This window comes from Prionailurus bengalensis, chromosome D2 (genome assembly GCF_016509475.1).
Source record: "Prionailurus bengalensis isolate Pbe53 chromosome D2, Fcat_Pben_1.1_paternal_pri, whole genome shotgun sequence".
NCBI classification, from domain to species: Eukaryota; Metazoa; Chordata; class Mammalia; order Carnivora; family Felidae; genus Prionailurus; species Prionailurus bengalensis.
Genome location: NC_057351.1, coordinates 52,797,073 through 52,820,928, shown reverse-complemented (window position 1 = coordinate 52,820,928; position 23,856 = coordinate 52,797,073). Strand labels below are relative to the sequence as shown.

The 23,856-nt window shown below is 37.2% G+C and overlaps 1 protein-coding gene across 4 annotated transcripts in view; it reads right to left on the bottom strand.

Annotated features, from left to right (window-relative positions):
- EXOC6 (exocyst complex component 6) overlaps positions 1-23,856 on the bottom strand; it is a 229,178-nt gene that overhangs the window by 25,352 nt on the left and 179,970 nt on the right. For all 4 annotated transcript variants that reach the window (XM_043596991.1, XM_043596992.1, XM_043596993.1 and 1 more), the window contains exon 20: positions 12,606-12,679. In XM_043596991.1, coding sequence (XP_043452926.1) covers positions 12,606-12,679 — 74 coding nt within the window. The remainder of the gene's footprint in view (positions 1-12,605; positions 12,680-23,856) is intronic.

Sequence of the window (23,856 nt, the reverse complement as noted above, 5' to 3'; positions counted from 1 at the left end):
AATAATGAAGACAGCTACTTCTGAGTCTACATGAAGAAGGCACTGTGAAATATAGTGAACCACACCATTAGTAATTAGTTAACAGCAATCTAGCATCTGTAGCCTAGACTACCAAAATGATCATCTGCTCTTGATTCTCATGTTGTCCATTTCCAATCTACTCTCCTCAGAGCAGCCAGAACAATCTTTTAAAAATGTAAATCAGAGTATGATACTAATTTGTTTAAAACCCTTGAATGGTTTCCCATCATACTCAACATCCCAAACTACCTCACAAGGCCCTCAAGGCCCTATACGACCTGGCTCTGATAACCTTCCCAACTGCATGTGTACTTCTTCCCCATGCTAATTTATAGCCATACTATTATCCTTTCTCTCTCTAGGCAGCACTTTAGGACTTCGCATCTGCTCTTTCTTCCTTCTGCTAGGAAAGCTATTTCCTCCTATCTCTCAACGGCATTCACAGATCTACTAAAATACCACCTCCTTAAAGGTGTTCCCTGAGAACCCAATACAAAGTGGTCCACCTTACCTCCAGTGATTTTAACACTAACCGGTTCTGTTCTCACAGGATCGAAATCTATTTAAAATTCTATCTGAAACTATTTAGCAATCATCACTGTCGTGGATCTTCCTCCAACAAAATGAGATTGTGACAGTAAGGATCTTGCCTATCTTGTTCACCGCTTGCATCCCCAGCATTTATATAGCAGTGCCCAGAGGAGTTGCTCACATAATTTGTTCAGTGAATGAAGAAATATCTGAAAATAGAATAGCTCTTGGTGATCTGGCTTAGTCTGGACAGTTTTTGGCTTCCCTAGAGCCGTGGTAGCTGAATAACTGTTGTTAAGTCCTATACAATGCCTTTGACAATGTGCTGAAAACACTGGACCCTCTTCTCAGAAAAATGTACATACAAACAAAAATTTTTTTAAATGTTTTTATTTATTTTTGAGACAGAGAGAGACAGAGCATGAGCAAGGGAGGGGCAGAGAGAAAGGGAGACACAGAATATGAAGCAGGATCTCACAGAATCTGAGCTGTCAGCACAGAGCCCAACGTGGGGCTCAAACTCACAGACTGTGACATCATGACCTGAGCTGAAGTCGGATGCTCAACCGACTGAGCCACCCAGGTGCCCCCATACAAATAAAATTTTGCATGAACCTTCTAAAATCAATGGTCCCCAGGTTAGAATCCCTGATCCACAGGTATGTAAGGGCCTTTATGCAATGCAATCTACATTTCACCAATTCCTGTCAATGAAGTTGAAGGCTGAGTGTAAAGAAAATCAATGCAAAGTTGCAAATCACTCCTAACAGATTTCTCTACAAAGTGGTAGAAAATGAAGAACAGCCCTGGTGAATGGCTGCCTAGTCTCCTCATGCAACACACACTGTACTGGGAAGCCCAGCTCTGCAATTCATCAGGGAAGAAAACGGCCTATGTGTTGATGACATAGACAGTAAGAAAACAGATTTGTAAAGGGAGAAGTTTATGGTTGCCTCTTTAAAACGGCAGAGACTACACTGTTGTTCCAACTAAATGAGATCATACTGGATCAGGATATGAATAGAAAAAGTCAAGTTCCAGGAACTGATAAAGTTAAAAAAAAAAAAACAAAAACCAAAAAAACCCACCTAAACTGAGGCGCCTGACTGGCTCAGCATCCAACTCCTGATCTTGGGGCAGTGAGTTTAAGCCCCACAATGGGTGTGGAGCCTACCTAAAAAAAGAAAACTCAACTAAAAAGAATTGATTTAATATTCAGAATGGTCCACGAACTCTTCTGAAGGAAGAGAAACTTCTGTGGGTACCTTTATTTATTTATTTTTTTAATTTTTTTTTCAACGTTTATTTATTTTTGGGACAGAGAGAGACAGAGCATGAACGGGGGAGGGGCAGAGACAGAGGGAGACACAGAATCGGAAACAGGCTCCAGGCTCTGAGCCATCAGCCCAGAGCCTGACGCAGGGCTCGAACTCCCGGACCGCGAGATCGTGACCTGGCTGAAGTCAGATGCTTAACCGACTGCGCCACCCAGGCGCCCCATGTGGGTACCTTTAATAAAAAGATGCATGCTTAGGGTCACAAAGTGACTTTTGAAAATGTATTCTTTAAATTATGTCGGATCAAAGAAGCAACAGAAGGTAAGAATATATTTAGGTGTAAAACTCCTCCTTTGCCTGTGAGGGAGGACTTGGGGGTCAAGTTAAAAAGTTCGACTGAACAAAGTAGCTTTTGTCTCTGACCCCTTCTTGCTTTGTAGCTGTGGGTGCTTACAGCTAAGTTAGTGTGTAAAGTAAATCATCTGGGCAAGAAATTTCTACAAGTTCTAAAGGACTTAGAACTTTGTTTATCATATTTTTAGTACCACTAAATAGTAATACTCATTTTTCTTGGGTTTTTTTTTTTTTTGGTGGCAGTTTTGGCTTTAAGGTGCTTATTTTGGCAAGTATTAGATTTTCTGTCTTAAGGAAAGGTTCAATTAATCTGAAAAAAAGTCACTTCAATTATATTTCCTTTTCAACACTAAGGGACGCTCTTTACAACAAACAGAAAATATAGAACTTACCTTGATCATTTTATCAAATAATCTCTCCTTCAAAATGTTCCCATCTCGCATACAGTGTATTAAAAGGAAGAAAAGTAGCAAATATATCCTTTATTTTCCTGCGTGCATACTGTGGCTCAGTAACAATAGCCCTGATGATTCACTAAGGAATCCGACAACTGTTAGGATTTGAACTCCACATGAGCTGGTATTTTAATTTCCCACTTAAATCTTTTCATTCTTCAGGAGCAATCTTGTGTTACCGTTTCATGCTTCTTAAAAACAAGTTATTCTGTATGACTGACTGACTGGTTTACTGCAGCTAAGCAGCGTTAATCCTCTGGTAATTATCACCCTTCATAAAATCCTCCAAATGTTTTTTTGTTTTGTTTTGTTTTGTTTTGTTTTGTTTTGTTTTAAAGGGAAGTACAGCAAATTACTCTTGAAAATCTATTTTTCATCATTTTTGTATCATTTGCATTTTAATATTTAAATTTCATCTATCTATTGAAAGACTCATCTATTTGCTATCACAGCTCTCTTAATGAGACAGACAGTTCTAGGAATCTATAAAGGAATGCAATGGTGGTCCACATAATTCAGTGTTAAACTGTGTGCTGTAGAACACTGCTTTGCAAGATAGTAAGAGATTTTCATTTGTGAAAAGTATTCAGTACTCAAACAAGTTTGGGGGTAAAAGGGGAAACACCTTTACTCTAAGACTTCTCAAAGCCTTTAATGTGCTAATGAAATCATGAATTCACAGAGAGGGACAAAATATGTCGGATTTCCGAAATTTATTTGACCTTAATCTATTTTCTTCTTGACTCATTGTTCCAAACAATACTAGTTTAATAAATGCTCCTTTATTTAATTCTGCTTTATATTCAGCCATGGCTGATCACTTAATTAAGGTGTATATTACCTTTGTCTAAATTCCTATAATTCTCCTGGCCAAAATATTTCTTTATCCATAAAAGAATAAGCAATTGGTTTTGGAGTGATGACAACATTTCTTAGGAATAACTTATATTACTATTTGAGTATCCATAATGATGACTGAGATAAATCAAGAAATGTCTGTTACAGTTTTACTTGACAAAGCACAGAAATGTATCATGTATTTTTACAAATACTCTCCTCAAAAAACAACTGAAATAGAAAAATAAAATTTACTGCTTTTCAAGTATATGTTTATATAGAATATCAACTTACATAGAATATCTCAATTCCTAATAAAGGTGTTTCTGTACCCCCCAAAATGCTTTTGAGTATAACTAAAAAATGTGCATTCACTTATTCAACATGTACTGATTGTTCACTATGTGCCAAGAATAGCGTTTAGGCAATGGATGTGCAGCAGTGAACAAAAAAGGCATGATTCTTGTCCTTGTGGGCTTATAATTCAGCTTTTTCTTTTACACTGCCTGCACTGTTATGAATACTTACTCTAGAATTGTTTTGTTTTAAAAATACCTTTGATGTGGTAAGACTATAGTTAGGCTGGTATTAAAAAACCTCAAACCTACAACTAATTTGCTCATGAGGAATGGCATGAACCATGAAATATAAGCATATAGTTAACTAGAAGGCAATAGAAACCATTTTACTTGTACATTAGAAGCACATATCATTTATATCTCACAGTCTTGTATTTTACAATTACTTTACATTAAAATGCTAGGAGATTCAGTTCTTTTCAAAAATTGGTGCTGGGTCAATTGGATAGCCATATGGAACAAAATGAACCTTGAGCCTCCACTCCATACCATGCTCAAAAATCAATTCCAGATGGACTATAAACCTAAATGTGAATGGTAAAACAATAAAACTTTTGGAAGAAAAAATAGAAACATATCTTTATAATTTCAGGGACAGGCAAGACTTCCTAAACAGGACATTAATAAGCACTAACCATAAAGGGGAAAATGGACTTCATTAAAAGTATGAACATCTTTTCATCAAAAGGCACCAATAAGAGTAAACAGACCAATCACAGAGCAGGAGAAGACATTTGCAATACATATATTTGACAGAGGACTCATATTCAGAATAGACAAAGAACTTCTACAAATAAGTAAGAAATGGACAATCCAATAGAAAAAAAAAGGCCAAAAAAAAAAATCCCTGCACAGGTTATTTACAAAAGAGGATATTCAGATGAACAGTAATAGGGGTGCCTGGGTGACTCTTGATTTCAGCTCAGGTCATGATCTCATGGTTTGTGAGTTCGAGCCCCGCATCAGGCTCTGCGCTGGTGGCACAGAGCCTGCCTGTAATTCTGTCTCCCCCTGTCTCTGTCCCTCCCTTACTTGCTCTCTCTCTCAAAATAAATGAAAATAAACTTAAAAAACCCAAATGAACAATAATATGTGAAAAGGGATTCAATTTTATAAGTCAAATTTTAAAAATGCAGATTAAAACCACAATGTAAAACTACTGTATACCCACTGGAATGGCTATAAAGGAAGAGGCAGATAATACCAAATGGCGACAAGGATGTAGAGCAGTAAGAATTCTTCTACACTGCTGGCTGAAGTATAAATTAGTACTCTTGTTTAGGAAAACTGCTTCACAGTATCTATTGTAACGATCATATGCATATCCCCTGACATAGCAATTCCACTCCCAGGTAAACACCTTAATAGAAATTTGCCTGTATGTTTACCCAAAAACATGCAAACAAATGTTCATGTTAGTACAATTTGTAACAATAAAACTGCAATCTATCAATAGTAGAATGTATAAATTATGGTATGTTTTGTATGATGACAGACTGCACAGCAAAGGGAATGAAGGAACCACAACTACATGTAACGACATGGATAAATTTCACGAACATATTGAGCAAAAGAAGGCAGAACCTTCTAAAAAATTAATACATGATTTCATGTGTACAAAGTTCAAAATCAGGCTGAATTGATCTGTGGTGTCAGAGGTCATGAGGGGGTTACTCTTTGAGAGGGAGAACGGTAATGGCTGAAAGAAGAACAGTAAGGGGAAGGGTCTCTTGAGGCACTTACTGCTCAAGTTTTCTTTCTTGATCTGGACGTTACTGAGATTATTTCAATTTGTGAAAATCAGCAACAGTACACTCAAGAATTGCCTGAATGTATGTTATACTTCAATAAAGCATCTATTTGAAAAGTGTTATGAGATGCAAATATATTTTGTGTAATTCAGATTCTTCAGAGGAATGATTACTCCTTTTTCCCCTAGTTTGCCTAAAATCAAATACTTGAAGACCAGATATAATCCTAGATGGGGAAAGGAATATTATAAGGTCACTTATGGCACAGAACTGTAACAGGAAGAAAACAATGGTAATTCCTGACTCATACCCAGGCTAACAGGAAATACATATTTGATTTTTCCTTTAAGGCTTTAGACTACATATTCCCAGATTTTTAAAAGGCTCTTCCTATGACAAGGTATCTGGTCCCTCACTAGAGCTGGAATTTTCTCTATATCTCTGCAATGTGTGTCTAAATTACTATGCAAAACTCAAGGCACCGTCTTAACAGCCCCAAAGCACAGTAGTCTAACCCAAATATGACACTTAACTAATGCAGTCTAAGAATTCCTAGCACGCTGTTGGTTCATTTGAGATTAACTAAAACTACCAGACCTTTTTCATATTATAAGTCAGATTTTCTACATCTTGTATTTTTAAAAATTTAATTTAAAAATATTAAATACAGGGGGCACCTGGTTGGCTCAGTCAATAGAGCATGTAAATGTTTTTTTTTAATATTTATTTATTTTGAGAGAGAGAGAGCAAGTGAGCACGAGTGGGAGAGGGGCAGAGAGAAAGAAAGAGAGAGAATCCCAAGCAGGCTCTGCGCTATCAGTGCAGAGCCCAACACAGGGCTTGAACTCACCAGCCATGAAATCATGACCTGAGTCCAAATCAAGAGTCGGACACTTAACCGACTGAGCCACCCAGGAGCCCCAGAAGAGCAAGCGACTCTTGATCCCAGAATCATGAATTTGAGCCCCATGCTGGGTGTAGAGATTACTCTAAAAAAAAAAAAGTAAAAAACAGTATTTAATATTTTCCTTGCTAAATTTAACTTTGTTCGCTTTCACTTATCACTCAAGCCTACTAAGAACACTTTGATTCTGTCTTCTATCATCTTAGGTAACTCGGAGCTTTGTGTCATCTATACATATAATTCATATTTCTTCTATGTATTTATTATCTGGGTTATTATTTTAAAAATATATTGATTCCAAACCGTCAAAGATAGACATCTAGAGCGTGCTTAAAGAAGCATTTCCCAAAGTATGTTTCATGTAATACAACCAAAACTGAGTAAGGGAGACGTTCTGTGATGAGTTTGGGAAATGCCGGGTTACCACAGAATTTCTCAGTCCTTACAATTCTAATGCACATGGTAAGTGTTTGAGAGGGAATTAGAGTATAAAATGTTTCCGAAACTTAGCTGACCTAGAAATGCCTTTAAAGAAATTTTTTCTCATCTTGAGAAATCAGTGTTCCCTGGAAAGACACTTTGAGAAATAAATACTGCTCAAGGGTAGTAATGATCCAAAGCCAACTTCTTTAGGCAAAAGACCGTTTTATTTTTATTTATTTATTATTTTTTTTTAAGTAGGCCCTATCCCCAATGTGGGGCTTGAACTCATAACCCTGAGATCACAAGTCACATGCTCTACTGACTGAGCCAGCCAGGTGCCCCAAGAGATCGTTTTATTAGCTTCAAATCCACCTAATTGCATTATCATCCAACCTACCTAAACTTCTTCATATTGTCTAAAAGTTTATCAAGACATTTGTTGAATGCAGCAATGATATCTTACAGTCTAATTTATCACAAAGTGAAACAGGATCAGGTAAAGAGGCTTTAGTATTAGGATTAGTAAGCCATGGATGCTCAGTCTACTGTGAGAGTTATGTTCAGTAAGAAGCTATAAAGATGAGATTTAGATTTTGAAGTTTCCCACAAAATCGGCTACATTTTAAAAGTTTTGGTGATTAAAAACTAATCTTTAGTTACCTGAAAAATTCACTTACATGGGACACTTCCTTTTCTAATGATATTTAGTGAAATATTTCTGTGTATTAAGAATGAGTTATAGGGGTACCTGGCTGGCTCAGTTGGAGAAGTACACAACTCTTGATCTTGGGGTTGTGAGTTCAAGTCACATGTTGGATTACTTAAAAAAATTAGTTATAAAAAATGACCACTGAATTCTATATACCATATAGAGAGTATTATAATAAAAAAAGCTGGAATTCTTTAAGGCTTTCATACATTGTCAAAAAATTTTACAATTCATTTGAAATCCATTTGAAAGATTATTTAACAAAATAGACGGTCTTTATAGAAAATAGACACGTGTAAGTTTCCAAAGTTCTTCGTTCAGTGAATTAATTTCAGAACTGGGGGTAGGAGGATGATAGGATTTACTTACAAAAAAAGTTTACACATACATATTACATTAAAACAGCACACCTAAAATTGACTGAGACAGTACCTTCATATAATGCAGTCCCAGTACCACTAGTCCTCTGCATCGTCTATGGGGTAGAAGACCTTAAGATGTTGTTGAGATAACTGGCTTCCATTAGCAAGCATGTGATTGGCAGGATGATAAAGTCTTTTCACTCACAGGTCAGCTATTTCCTTTTCTTTAAAAGAGGGCAATTCTGATGATCCATCTTTTAGCTACAGTCTCTCATTGAGTCCCAATTCTCCTGCCTTCAGCTTTGATATGGTTCTAACTTTCCTCTTGTATCAGCTCATACTTGTCATCAACTCCTCTATTCAGAACAGCAAATATCAGGAGTTTGACCTCAGGGCAAAGTCCGGGTGGGCAGGTAAAATTTGACCACTGGACCTACTTCCTAATCTTTCATACCCAGCAATTCATGAAGCAGTATCAAATTCAAACTAAAAAACAGAAGCATGACCCCTTATAAGTACTATGAAAAGGGCTCTTTTGCCTTTCTAAGTATACTTGAAAAGAACTGTCAGCCACCCTATTAAGACAGAAATGGATCACAGACTAGAAAAAAAGAAGGAAAGGTGCAGAAACCCAACTGAAATGTAAATAAAAGTGTTAGCACCCTCTTTATGTTTGGTAATATAGTACTTCATATAAAAGGTATTAAAATAATATTCCATGAAATGTCTTTATGAAGTCAGAAACATTAAAACATTATTGAAACTTTAAGACATCTTTATTTAAATAACACTGACATCGGATACAAAAACTTCTATCACCTCATATGAAACATCAAAGACTAATTTTATTTTTAGTCAATTCCTATACTTGGCATTTCACCACTTAACTGTTTACAGATTAATTTGAAAAACAAATGTATATGAAAAATAACTATCTTTGTCAAGTTATTAAATCCAAGCTTCTAATACCGTAAAATTCAAGTATGTCTCAGTGGTCCGGCAGCTAAAGACAAAAATTAATAGCATCTTGTTTGAGGATACAAAAGTACAAAAATAAAGCATGATTAATTTTTAACATTAATAATCACGGAAAATTATTTTAGCCTCCTTTTAAAAACTAGGATAATACATTAAAAATGAGCTCATTAAAATTTATCCACTAGTAACTTCCACTGCATACTAAGTATCATACTTTTTTAAAGTTTATTTATTTATTTTGAGGGGGGGGGAAGGGGCAGAGAGGGAGAGAACCCCAAGCAGGCTCCACGCTGCCAGCGCAGAGTCAGAAGTGAGGCTCGATCCCACAAGCCAGGGGATCATGACCTGAGCTGAAATCAAGAGTCAGATGCTTAACTGACAGAGCCACCCAGGTGCCTCTAAATATCATACTTTAAAACTGTGGTTTTTTAGTGTTTTTTTTTTAATATTTATTTATTGAGAGAGAGAGAGAGAGAGAAAAAGAGAGAGAGAGAGAACAAGTGGAGGGGCAGAGAGAAAGGGAGAGAGGGAATCCCAAGCAGGCTCCGCACTGTCAGCGCAGAGTGCAGAACTCATGAACCGTGAGATCATGACCTGAGCTGAAATCGAGTCGGACGCTTAACTGACGGAGCCACCCAGGCACACCAAAACTGTGTTTTATATTAAAGAGTTATTTCTATATAAATCTTTAACAGCTTTACATGTGTCATAATAGATTTCAGAATTCTAAATATTTCCGATATATTTTTTTTATTCACTTAAAAGTTTCTTAAAAAGTTACACTAATGAGGAAGAGTCAACCAGGACTTAATGTCTGTAAGTGCACCTACATGAAAAGTAAATTCAACCCAAAAGACTTGAGATTTTTATTAATATTTCTAAGTATGCCTTAATAATAATTCCATGAGGGAATGCTTTACATAGGGTTGTAAAAAGGCCTTCTTTGGTGTCTTTGAAGGAAGAAAGTACCTGGGATCAGAGTTTTAATCCACACTGAGCCAACCACCTATCTGAATAAATCAAAGAACAGAATTTTTACCCACAGCTTCAAAACCTATGTGGTCCTATTCACAACTCTTCAATGAGATTACCAACTAGTTAACACCATACAAATTCATACAAAACTGAGAAAGTATCACATAATAAATTTCAAATTTTCTGGGAACAGATTATTCGTATATAATGGGAGATATCCTCAAATTACATACTCGTTAGCTTGGAGAACATATTCATGTCCTTGTAACAGGGAAACTTAACCCCAGTACATGGCTGTAACCTAACTGAGAAATGAACATACAACCAAGCCTATTTCCAGCTTGCTAAAAGATTCCATTTTTTGTATTAGATCATCTTGTAAGACTGCGACAGAGAGAATTCCTAAAAGAAATAGACCTACCTTCAACAGAAAGAATACCTTCTAGTAAACTAGAATAAAAGTTCAGAGTCTACCTTCTTCATTTTCTACTATCTTCTCCAACTTAGTAAGGCTAATCATTTACAGATCTAGGTCATCCATAACATTGTTCCTGGTGTGGCATAACACATGAGCATTGACTGCAGACAGAAATAAATATTAACATATATGTTCAGTGCTTTACAGATAAAATTGGGAGACAGGAATAATTTTTTCAGTTTCCTTCAAAACCTATCTTGAAGATACACCTTTTATATCCACATGACTCACTGTCCTGTAAGTATTCCTAAGCAGTTTGTGGGTGTTTTGTTTCTCTAAAAGAGTTTTAAGCTCCACAAGAACTAAACTCTCTCTTATATTATTTTTGTGTCTATTTCAACCACATCACCTCTCTCCAAATAATCAGTACATAGTAATACATGTTTATTGAACACTGGTTTGGAATTAAAGCAAAAACACCTCTATTCTTAAACATTTACTGAAATCACAATTCCTTAACTGCTCAAATTGGTCCTGCTCTAAACATCACTGTTGGTAGAGTCTATTTGTATCAATGGTGGGGCCCCATCTTCAGTCATCTCCATCCCCAAAGGGGCTTGGAACATTAATAAACTAATAACCACAGTGGTGTTGTTGTTTTTTAAGATTTTATTTTTAAGTAATCGCTACACCCAGTGTGGAGCTTGAACTCACAACCCCTGGATCAATAACCACATGCTCTACCAGCTAAGCCAGCTAGGTACCTCCACAGTGGCTTTGTTTTAATTCCATCTCCATTTGGTTCTTCTTGTCAAGGGCAGCAGTCACTCCTGTTGTCAATTTTGTATCCCTGAGCCCTCTACCTTGGATCCACACCCCCCCTCCATACTCCTGTGCCTCTCAGCTCTATTAAACTCCTTAAGCTTAAGATTAAGAAAAAAAAAAGGAGGAGGGGGGAAAGAGGAAGAAAGAAATAATAAGAAAAAATATGGGAGAGATGGATAAAGGGTAATAGGAACTAAATAAAATGACAAGTGTAGAAATGTCAAAGAGTAGTAAAATGATTAGAAGAGATTAAAAATGATTAGGAGATATTATATTGGGGCACCTGGGTGGCTCGGTGGTTTAAGCATCTGACTCTTGATTTCGGTTCAGGTCACAATCTCATAGTTTGGGAGTTTGAGCCCCACATTGGGCTCCATGCTGATGGTGCACAGCCTGCTTGGGATTCTCTCTCCCTCCCTCTCTGCCCTACCCCTGCTCTCTCTCTCTCTCTAAATAAACTTTGAAAAATTATCATATTTCTTACGCAGAGTTACATGACCAGAAAAGAATTATGTTAATGTATAATTACCTTTTTAAAAGTAGTTTTATCCTTTTTTCTGGAGGCATACAGATAATTTACTGAAAAAAAAACATTCTTGGGGCACCTGGGTGGTTCAGTCAGTTAAGCATCTGACTCTTGATTTCAGCTCAGGTCATGATCTCATGGGTTCAGGAGATCGAGCCCCACGTCTGGTTCTGCACTGACAGTTTGGAGCCTGCTTGGGATTCTCTCTTTCCCTCTCTCTCTGTTTGTGCATGCGCACGTGTGCGTGCTCTCTCTTTCTCAAAATAAACAAACATTTAAAAAAAGCATTCTTTATCACTGGCAAAATATTAAGCAAGGGGCTCCTTTCTACATTGTAATAATTTACATTTGACTTGGGTCCTGACACTAATTATATCACCAATTTTCATATAGGACCATGAAATCATTAAGAAATAACTCAAACTTCAGGGGTGCCTGGGTGGCTCAGTCAGTTGAGCATCTGACTCTTGACAGCAGCTCAGGCTGTGATCAAGATCATGCTGAGTGTGGAGCCTGCTTGGGATTCTGTTTCTCCCCCTCCCTCTACATCTTCCCTGCTTCACACACATGTACTTTCCCTCTCTCAAAATAAATATATAAACATTAAAAAAAAAAGAACTCAAATTTCAAGTGTCATTACACCAAAGTATAAAGTTATTTAGTCATGTGCTTAGAAGGTAATGACCAAGTTAGATATTCACCAATGAGAATGTTCCATGAGGTTGAGACACCAAATAGAAATAGAAGTTCAGAGAGAAGGGCCAAACTCATAGTTATCAAAGAAGCAATTTTTCAAAGAAAGGTTGTTTCAAGGCAAAAGAGCAAGCATTCCTGTAGCATTAGAAAAAAAAAAGACAACAGTTGATGGCAATAAGTGAGAACTACATTATTACATCTTACTTGTCTGAGGTCAATGAATGCTAGCTGCAGGGTATCCCCCTGGAATCCTGGCACGGGCTCAGAGCTGGCAAACACTATTTCAAAAAAAAGAATAAAAACAAGATTGTGAAATATACAAGGATTTAGCCACTAAATTAATTTCTACTCATTACAAATGTATTATAATATTTACACATAATCATTTCAAATGAAGACTATTTATGGCCTTCAATTTCCACTACTAAGAATGCTCTCCACACCCATTACCACAAATATTTTAATAATTTTAAACTTCTAATCTACCATTTAATCACTGTAATCCTTAATTACAATAAATTTAGAAGGGTTATCCCAGAAAAAGTTCAAGAGTAGTAATATACTTCAATCAAGAAAATTTTTCTGACTCTATTTAGCCTTAGGTGAATGATTATAGAAGCATTTTGAAACTATACCAATTCCATGGCTGTCAACATATTTCAAAAATTCTCCTTTGTTACAGAACATGCTTATAAAAATCCTACCTCTAGCTAAAAGCAATAATGGGCAGACACATAAAAAGTCAGCTTTATATGCAGACAACAGGTAAAGTGTTCTAAGTAGCAAAATGATGATGATGCAGGAATGTCTGTTCATGTCTAATAATTTTTTTTCCATAGAAGGAATCTCATCTCTTTAAAAACTAAAAAATACTGTAAAACTTAAAAATACTTCAAAAATTTTTTTCAACAATTTTTTTACTTGAAAATTTTTAATACTAGTAATATAGCTTGTTTAGTTACATTGAAGACAATTCCAGTATTAGTTATTTTGAAGACAAAAGACTTTTATCTCACAAAAAAGACCTTCTCACTTTACATGAAAGCTTCTCTGATAAAAGAATGCCAGCAAGCATTCTCTCTCCTCATTAATATCTGAGTTTTCCTAAAAAACATTACAGATTTTTCATTTATGAATTTATGTAAGTCAGTATTTTAGAAGCCATTTAAGTTTTCAACCTATATATATAGTTCTTGGAATAACAAAAATAATTCTAAGTTCAGTGCATTATATGTGAAATATAGTTTAGAAAGGCTCAGAATCATGTATTTGAATTTAAATACATGAAAGCTTAGCATAGCTTAATTTATCTGGCACTTTTAGGGAATGAAAATGTCAAAATAAGTTTTTGTTGCTGCTCTTGTTTAAAGATAGTGTTAATTTTGCTTTAAGTATTAAAACTTTTTATTTTTTATTTTTTTTCCAATATATGAAATTTATTGTCAAATTGGTTTCCATACAACACCCAGTGCTCATCCCAAAAGGTGCCCTCCTCAATACCCATCACCCACCCTCCCCTCCCTCCCACCCCCCATCAACCCTCAGTTTGTTCTCAGTTTTTAAGAGTCTCTTATGCTTTGGCTCTCTCCCACTCTAACCTCTTTTTTTTTTTTCCTTCCCCTCCTCCATGGGTTTCTGTTAAGTTTCTCAGGATCCACATAAGAGTGAAAACATATGGTATCTGTCTTTCTCTGTATGGCTTATTTCACTTAGCATCACACTCTCTAGTTCCATCCACGTTGCTACAAAGGGCCATATTTCGTTCTTTCTCATTGCCCTGTAGTACTCCATTGTGTATATAAACCACAATTTCTTTATCCATTCATCAGTTGATGGACATTTAGGCTCTCTCCATAATTTGGCTATTGTTGAGAGTGCTGCTATAAACATTGGGGTACAAGTGCCCCTATGCATCAGTACTCCTGTATCCCTTGGGTAAATTCCTAGCAGTGCTATTGCTGGGTCATAGGGTAGGTCTATTTTTAATTTTCTGAGGAACCTCCCCACTGCTTTCCAGAGTGGCTGCACCAATTTGCATTCCCACCAACAGTGCAAGAGGGTTCCCGTAAGCATTAAAACTTTTTAATCTTAAGTATTTTTTGATGGAATTTTAAACTGTAACATAATACTTCCTTTGGTTTTAAACTTTTTTTTGAGTATTCTAAATATTATTCAAACGTTTCTTAATTCTCTGGATTACTGTTAAGAACATTTTAAGAACATTTTTTATTCTGTACAGTACAATACATTCCCAGGGCTGCCGCAGTATTAAGGTCCTTTATTTATTTATTTATTTATTTATTTATTTATTTATTTATTTAAATAGCTCAGAATGCTGTGCTGTTTGAGTACTTGTATCTAGCCTTTATAATTCTTCTGCCTTCTCTCTTGCAGTTTTAACATCAATTCTTACTCCCTGCTCTCTCACTCATCTTATTAATATGCTACCTTTTATAGTCTTAAACTGGCCAGTCAGCTAATCAACTACTAGAATTGTGTCTAAAGAGCAAATACAGCCTGAGCAGGGGCCTCTCCCACAAGTAAGGTAAATAGGTTTTTTTTTTTTTTTTTTTTTTTTTTTTAATTTTTTTTTTCAACGTTTATTTATTTTTTTTGGGACAGAGAGAGACAGAGCATGAACGGGGGAGGGGCAGAGAGAGAGGGAGACAGAATCGGAAACAGGCTTCAGGCTCCGAGCCATCAGCCCAGAGCCTGACGCGGGGCTCGAACTCACAGACCGCGAGATCGTGACCTGGCTGAAGTCGGACACTTAACCGACTGCGCCACCCAGGCGCCCCGGTAAATAGGTTTTATATATGCCTTTGAGTATATGTACTTTTCTAGTAAGAGTAACCTTTTTGCTATTCAGAGGTGTATCATTTTTTCCCTTTACTTCTTGGTTCTCTGCTATGTACTTAACTACATATGTAGTTACGGCCATTAGATAGGTGACTCATTAGATAGATAGGTGACTCACTTTTCTCAGGCCCCCTATTTCCAGAAAACTACGATTTACTGAGCAAATCCAGCCACACTTCTCAATATTTAGTGTAATTCATTCACATTATTGCCTTTTCGTACAGCGAAGAGTAGCATACTTTCATACTGTAGCAACCCCATCACCCCCAACCATGTCCCCAGTAATTGAGTTGTCTTTCTCTAGTACCGTCAGGTCTTAATTGAAAAATAATAAGCAAAATTATAATAACCTATTAAAAGTAAAAGTATTTTTTAATGTTTATTTTGAGAGAGAGTGTGTGAGTCAGGAGAGAGGCAGAGAGAGAGAGAGAAGAGAGAATTCTAAGCAGGCTCTGCACGGACAGCGTGGGGCTTGACCTGAAGAACTGTGAGACCATGACCTGAGCCAAAATCAAGAGTCAGAAACTTAATTGACTGAGCCACCCAGGTGCCCCAAAAGTACTTTTGAATTTAAAAAGTAAAAAGTAGTTTTCTTAAGACCACCCAGTATATTGTTGGCTGTTTTGACCACAATCTCAGGCTACTGTTTCCAAGTAACAGTTCACTATGAATCCCTAATGGTTTCCCACCAAGGCTGTAAATGTTAGCTCAGCTTCTACCATTTCCACGTACACATACCCATACACAGAAAATAAATACTTCCTTTAACACAAGGAGACTTACTTTATATATCAGGCATAAAAATAATCTCAATTTCAATTATTATCTAATTCTCCCATTTCTCTCCCAGATTAAGATTAATATCTTAATCTACCAGAATTTTTCTGGACTGAAAATAATCTGTCATTTTCTTCTCTTTCAGAAGTTCCTATTTAAGGCACTGTAGTTTAAGCCCCATTACTTGGCATCAAACCAAAGAGCTTAGTGTCAAAATTATAATAGTACCATACATTTAAATAGCACCTCACAGTTTACAAAGCACTTTCTCACACACCACCTACTTTGATCATCACAATAACTTATTTTAGTAAATAGGACATGCAGATGATGGATCATAAAATCTTGCAGCTAGAAGAGAAACTCCCTTTGAAATACTTACTAGTCTTCTGAAGGCTTTTAAAAGCCACTCAGTACTTTATTTCATAGATTAAAAAATTAAACATGTTGTGACATTCCCAGGATCACATAGCTAATTCAGATCTCCTAGCATTCAATCCATTGATCCAGAATCTGATTAAATAGCCTCTATCTTTTATCCTATCTCTCACAAGAACCTAACTAATATGGAAGTGCCACTTACTAATTTATAGCTCTCAGGCTTCTTTTCAAATGTTTTCTAGGGATAGAAGACAATTTAGCAATCTGATAGTCATCTGGTACCGAGGACCATTTGTAATTATATGCTATTCAATTTGTTCAATGGCTTCATATTTTTTTCTTCTTTAAAACTCAAATTCACTCAGTCCTGTTGTCTCTACCTTCTGAAACATCTTGAGTCTGAATCTGACTCTACCTTAGTCCAAGCTATCTTCTTGCTTGGATGTTAATACACACTCCTTTCTGATCTCTCTGCTTCTTCTGTGCCACTCTTCCATCCACTACTCCCTGTGTGATTTATGGAAGATATAAATGTGATTGGTGCCACTTCATAGTTTAACATTTTTTCAATCGTTCCCCATCACCTTCACAATAAAGCAAGACAAAAAAGGTCCTTTATAATCTGGCCTGTGCCTACCTTTTTAGCCTCATCTCTTACCACTTTCCTAGGAGCACCTTAAACTCTTTCTATACCAAACTACCTGCACTTCCTTGCATATGCCACAGTCCCTTTCCATAGTTTCTGTTATCCTTCTGCCTGGAGCAGCCCTTCTCCCCTTCTTTTCCATCAGATAACTCTTACTTATCCTTCCATTCAATCATCACCTTCAGTGAAAAACTTCCATTATCCTACAAGCTGGGTGAGTCTCTCCTTGTTCTCACTGCAACTTCCTGTGCACAGGCTAACCACACCACCCGTTTTGCTATCTTTTAATTGTTTGCCTTTCTCCTCTTCTTTTCCATCAGATAACTCTTACTTATCCTTCCATTCAATCATCTTCATTACCCCACAGGCTGGGTTAGCCTCTCTACACCACCTATTTTGCTATCTTATAATTGTTTATCTGTCTGGGTCTTCCCACCTGACCAGGAACTCCCTAGGGTAGAGAATATATTTTCATTTCCACATCCCTATCACCTAGCACGATGCCTGACATGTAATGAGTAGTCAATAGAAGTTTCTTAAATGAATGAAGGAAAACTGAACAAATGAACAAATACATTCTAAAGGGATGCTATCCAGTCTTGGTAATTGATATATTATGTAGCTTGTTGTTTAGCTCATGAATGGCGCTGTCCAATAGAATGTTATTCAATAATGGAAATGTTATGTATCTGCACTTAACTGAATTTTTAGTTAATTTAAGTTTAATAGCCACATATGGCTAATGGACTGCAGAGCTAAAACATTCTGTGTTTATATACTACATTTATTTCAAAATAATTGAGGATGGCTCAAAAACATTAGGGGTATTGTTTTTACTAATTAAAACTAAATTGTTGAGTTCTTCCACTAAACAAGAAACTTGTGAGACACAGAGATCATTTCTTTTACTTTTATATAATCCATGTCTGGTGTATCAGAAATATCCAGTAAATGTGTTGAATGAATGAATGAAAATAAAAATAATTCATGAGCTGTTTGGTCATCCCCCGACACTTGCAGTGCAGCTCTTCCTGCCCATGGGTCCTGTCCCTGTGCTTTAATAAAATCACCCTTTTGCAGAAAAAAAAAAAAAAAAAAAAAAATTCATTTCTATTAATATTGCCTATTGGTCCTAATAATTTTATTTTTTTAATTTTAAAAAATGTTTATTTTTGAGAGAGACAGAGACAGAACGTGAGCGAGGGAAGAGCAGAGAGGGAGGGAAACACAGAATCCGAAGCAGGCTCCAGGCTCTGAGCTGTCAGCACAGAGCCCGACATGGGGCTTGAACTCACAAAGGCGAATTTATGACCTGAAGTTGGACACTTAACCAACTGAGCCACCCAGGTGCCCCAATGGTCCCAATAATTTTAGAGATAGATTTCAACCTCTGAAGTTTTAAAGCACTGAATATTAATTTTTGGAATCCCTTTAAGTATTATCTTCGGATTCCTTCTTGGCTCATCCAGATCCTCATTTTGTATATGATTTGTCATATTTTGGGGTTTCTAGGTTTTCCCTCCAGTCATCTTTTCACTATTTCTATTTAATAATCCTACTTTCCTATTATGATATCTGTGTCTGTGTCACTTAGCCATGCCATGAGGGGTATTTTTAAAAAACACGAATTGGGGGTGCCTGGATGGTTCAGTCCGGTTAAGCATCAGACTCAATTTTACTTCAGGTCACGAGCTCATGGTTCATGAGTTCAAGCCTTGCATCAGGCTCTGTGCTGACAGCAGGGAGCCTGCTTGGGATTCTCTTTCTCTCCCTTTGTCTCTGCCCCTCCTCTGCTTGTGCTATCTTTCTCTCTTTCAAAATGAATTAAAAACCAACAAATAAACAAACACGCATTGATCCTGGTCTTCCAATAAAATTTAAAAATAGTTTCCAGGAAAAAAAAGTTTCTGGGCTTTCTAAAGTTTTGTTTTTTGTTTTTGTTTTTTTAGGGGGGTCAGAAAAAGGCAGAAGAGTGAGAGAATCTCAAGCAGGCTCCACGGTCAGCATGAATCCTGACATGGGGCTCACTTCTACAACCGTGAGACCATGACCTGGGCTGAGATCAAGAGTCTGAGGCTTAACTGACTGAGCCACCCAGGTGCCCCAAAAGATTTTGTTTTTAAGTAATACCTTCACCCAACGTGGGTGGGGCTTGAACTTACATCCCCAAGACCAAGACTCTCATGCTCCACTGACTGAGCCAGCGAGGCACCCCTAAAGTATTTTTTTATGTTTACTATTTATTTTTGAGAGGGGGGAAGGGGTAGAGAGGAAGACAGAGGATCCTAAATGGACTCTGTGCTGACAGCAGAGAGCCCGATGAGAGGCTCTAATTCATGAACCATGAGATAATGACCTGAGCCAAAGTTGGACACTTAACTGACTAGGCCACCCAGGAGCCCTAATCTTTTTTTTTTCCTTAAATAAAGCTAGTATAAAACTTTGGGGGGTTTTCCCCTCTTTTTTTAAACATTTATCTATTTTGAGAGAGAGAGAGCGCGCGCGCACACATGTGGAACAGCACAGAGATGGGAGGGGCAAAGAGAGAGGGAGAGAGAATCCTAACCAGGCTCTGCCTTATCAGCACAGAGCCCTACACAGAGCTCAATCCCATAAGCTGGGAGATCATAACCTGAGCTGAAATCAAGAGTCAGACACCTAACTACTAAGCCACACAGGCACCCCTGGGTTTTTTTTTCTCTTAAATGTCCAATTTGACCATTTATTTTTTGAAAGAAAAATAACTTCATGATATACTCATTTCCTCTTATTTTATGCTAGAATATGGAACTTCATAATAATAAATGATCCAACGTTTTAAAATACCCTAAAAGAAAGATTAGAAAGGGAGATGTCTGATCTTACTGGGAAGGTCATTTAAAATAACAGAGTAAACCTCTGCTATATCAACCTAACCAGGAAGAGGACAAGTCTGAATTAATTTAGAAGAAAACTGAAAGCAAAATATAATACATGCTATGTAAACTGTGATTATAATGACCAAAAAATGTCTTCCAAATTATCCATCTCTTAAGTTTTAAGATACTAAGGAATATTTGTAGATAAAAACACAAGTTATTTGTATATATAACAAAGCAATTTGCCTTCAGGATCTAAATAAAGACGTGCAGGGTTTAGTATGGGAGTACAAAGACTGCTAGGATGTCAGACTGTAAGTATATATCCTGGCATGAAAGTATAAAACCTTCCCTGAAATTAAATACAGAAGAAATAAGTCCTTAAACAATCTTGTCCTAGGCAGACAGCTATTTTTACTGTGGGGTAGGGAATGTGCATTATTTGGACAACATCTACACAGGACATGTAGAATTGTCAGGGGGTGGGGGAGAAGGGAAAGAAAGAGTCATAAGAGCAAAAAGACGAAAAGAATTGACAAATGATTCAAAGAAAGGGTGAGGAGGTGAGGCTAGTCTGAAGACTGCCTGTGAATGGCAAAGCAGGGGCATATAAAATGGAATAATTTTGTAACTAAATAAAATGACTGAAAACAGTCTGCATATTGAAGAGATTCCTTATAATTCTGTTTCTTGCTAGAGCTGAAGATTTAAAGTAGCTAGGTAGAACTCAAATTTTGGCTAGGCAAAGAAAGTATTTGAAGTGCACCAGTTGTGTCATTAGAAGGAATGACTAAGAGCACCATCTAGTGGTTTTTCTGATCATGAAGAACTCATGCCTGGGAGTCGAGGGTCTTATTAGAATTCTTGAGTCTTAGACTTATATTGTTACATGTGGTTGGCAGCAATGGGATATAAGCCTCTAGGACCAAATGCCCCTCTACATTCATCACCTCACTTTTATATAAAGTAGTATCTAATCATCGCTCCTGGAATTAAATATGGGCAAAGTAGTCTTATCTGATACCTTATGTCTATTAAAACCAGGACCAATTCACAGAGCCAAAATAGCATCCAGAAAGAGACACTGGGCTGGCGTCTGGGTGGCTCAGTCTGTTGAACAACTTTGGCTCAGGTCGTGATCTCACAGTTTGTGAGTACAAGCCCCACATCAGGCTTGCTGCTGTCAGAGCAGAGCCTGCTTTGGATCCTCTGTTCCCTGCTCTCTGCTCCTCCTTTGTTCATGTCCTCTCTCAAAAACAAAAACAAAAACAGACAAAAACAAACAAAACCAACAGCAACAACAACAACAAAACTAAACTAAAAAGAGGCACTGGGGCGTCTGCGTGACTCAGTCAGTTAAGCGTCTGACTCTCGATTTTTGCTCAAGTAATGATCTCAGGGGTTCATGAGTTAGAACCCTGCACTGGGCTCTACACTGACAGCTGCTTGGGATTCTCTCTTTCCCTCTCTCTATGCCCCTCCTCTGCACACTCTCACTCTGTCTCTCAAAATAAATAAATAAACTTAAAAAAAAGAGAGAGATACAAAAATACTGTTCTATGGATATATCCACACGATTTTCCCTGAATCCTTTCATTTGGAGGTATAGATCTCTTTTCAAGACTAGCATTAAGAGGCCTTGAGGTCAAAGCCGTGTGTGCGTGCACAAAGACACACACAATCCATAAAGAGCCTTCATCTTTTTTTTTTTTAAGTGGGCTAAGCCTTTATCCAAATTGAAAAAGACCAAGGCCTTTACACCTAGAGATTCATCTGTTCCTCAACAACTCACCATTGAAGCAGAGGCTAGTACTCTTCAATCTGGAGCTTTTCTAATACCTATGGATTTAAGATGTTAAACTCTTAGGAATGGATAACCTCATTTGGATATTTATATAGAATGTATGAAAAAGGACATTCTAGATCTATTTGGGGGGTACTTCAACTCTTTCTGATTGCCTGATGCTCTGGAAATACTCTGTATTTTGTTAGTGATGTAAAAGATTTCAGAGATACCTTTATAAAAACTTAAGAGGACATTTTGATCTTTTCCTCTATGCATTTGCATTTGTAAGGAACCTATGTCGGGGCCCAATATATAACAGGTGTTTAATAAGTACAAAACAAAAGCACACATAAGATTTAGAACATCTGCTTCATACCAAGCGTGGAAAATCCTCTTCCAACCAAGAAGCAATTTCTCTTGAAGTTATACAAAGTCTATTATAGGATCAAAGGTTCTATGCAGCTTTCAGAGGCAGCTACATTTGCAATTCCAAATGGACGCCTTCCTGACTTCTCCAGCCAGGTAGTTATAGTAGCATTGTGGATTATAGTCAAGTTAATCAAAAGTATCCACTTCATTCATGCATAGACCCTACCTCATATTCTTAATCTATATAAATTTTTCTCTAAATTAGGTCTACTTCTTATACTTTCTCACAGTACCAAATACTTTCAAAAAATTTAACAATTTACAATCATATTTACTAGGTGCAATTATTTAATGATTGCCTCCCCTGGGGTTAAATCCCAAGACAGTAACAATCTTTTCTATTTTGTTTATCGTTGTGTTGCCTAAATACCAAACACACAGTAGATAAGGAATTAATTAGTGTATTACTCCAAAGCTCCACATTGCTTTGCCTTAAATTTTTCTGCATCTCAATCTTAAACTAGGATATATCTTGGAAATTATCAATTTCAAATCTTATATTTTATAGGAAAAATTGAGGCCTCTTGATTGTCGGTTTGTTCAAAGTCACTTGCCCAAAAAGAGCCAGGACTGGAACCATGGTCTCAACTTTCTGATATATATTCAGACCATCTTAAGGCTGATTTGAAAGAATTTTTAAAAAAATTCTATGTAAGGGGGCACCTGGCTGGTTCACTAGTGGAGCATGTGTCTCTTGATCTTGGGTTATAGGTTCAAACCCCATGTTGGGTGTAGAGATTACTTAAAAAGTAAAATCTTAAAAAAAAAAGTTCTACATAAGTTCATATAATTCTGCATTCCTGAACCCAGACTTTAAAAAAAATTTTTTTCGGGGCGCCTGGGTGGCGCAGTCGGTTAAGCGTCCGACTTCAGCCAGGTCACGATCTCGCGGTCCGGGAGTTCGAGCCCCGCGTCGGGCTCTGGGCTGATGGCTCAGAGCCTGGAGCCTGTTTCCGATTCTGTGTCTCCCTCTCTCTCTGCCCCTCCCCCGTTCATGCTCTGTCTCTCTCTGTCCCAAAAATAAAATAAACGTTGAAAAAAAAAAATTAAAAAAAAAATTTTTTTTCAATGTTTGTTTATTTGTGAGAGAGAGAGACAGAGCACGAGCAGGGGAAGGGTAGAGAGAAAGGGAGACACAGAATCTGAAGCAGGCTCCAGGCTCTGAGCTGTCAGCACAGAGCTGGACACGGCTCGAACCCACGAACCGTGAGATCATGACCTGAGCCGAAGTCGGACACTTAAGCGACAGAGTCACCCAGGTACCCAACAGGCATTTTATCAAGTTTTGCCTAGTATGGGTTAAAAAAGAAAACAATCCAAAAGGGTAGTAAAAATAACCCCATAAGAATATATATTGTTTTCATAGAGATTTTCTTTTTTTTAATGTTTATTTTTGAAAGGGAGGGAGGGAGGGAGAGAAAGAGCGGGAGGGAGATGGGAAAGGGAGAGAGTGGGAGAGGGAGAGAGAGAGAATGAGAGAGAGAAAGAAGGGTAGAGAGAGAGGGGGAACAGAGAATCCCAAGCAGGCTCCACATGGTCAGTGCAGAGCCCTATGTGGGGCTTGAACTCATCAACTGTGGGATCAATGACCTGAGCCGAAATCAAGTGTCAGACACAACCAACTGAGCTACCCAGATGCCCCATCCATAAGAATATATTAAAGAAACTTTAACTCTTTAGCTCAGAACAGATAAGAGTTAAAGGGTTAAACATACTCAT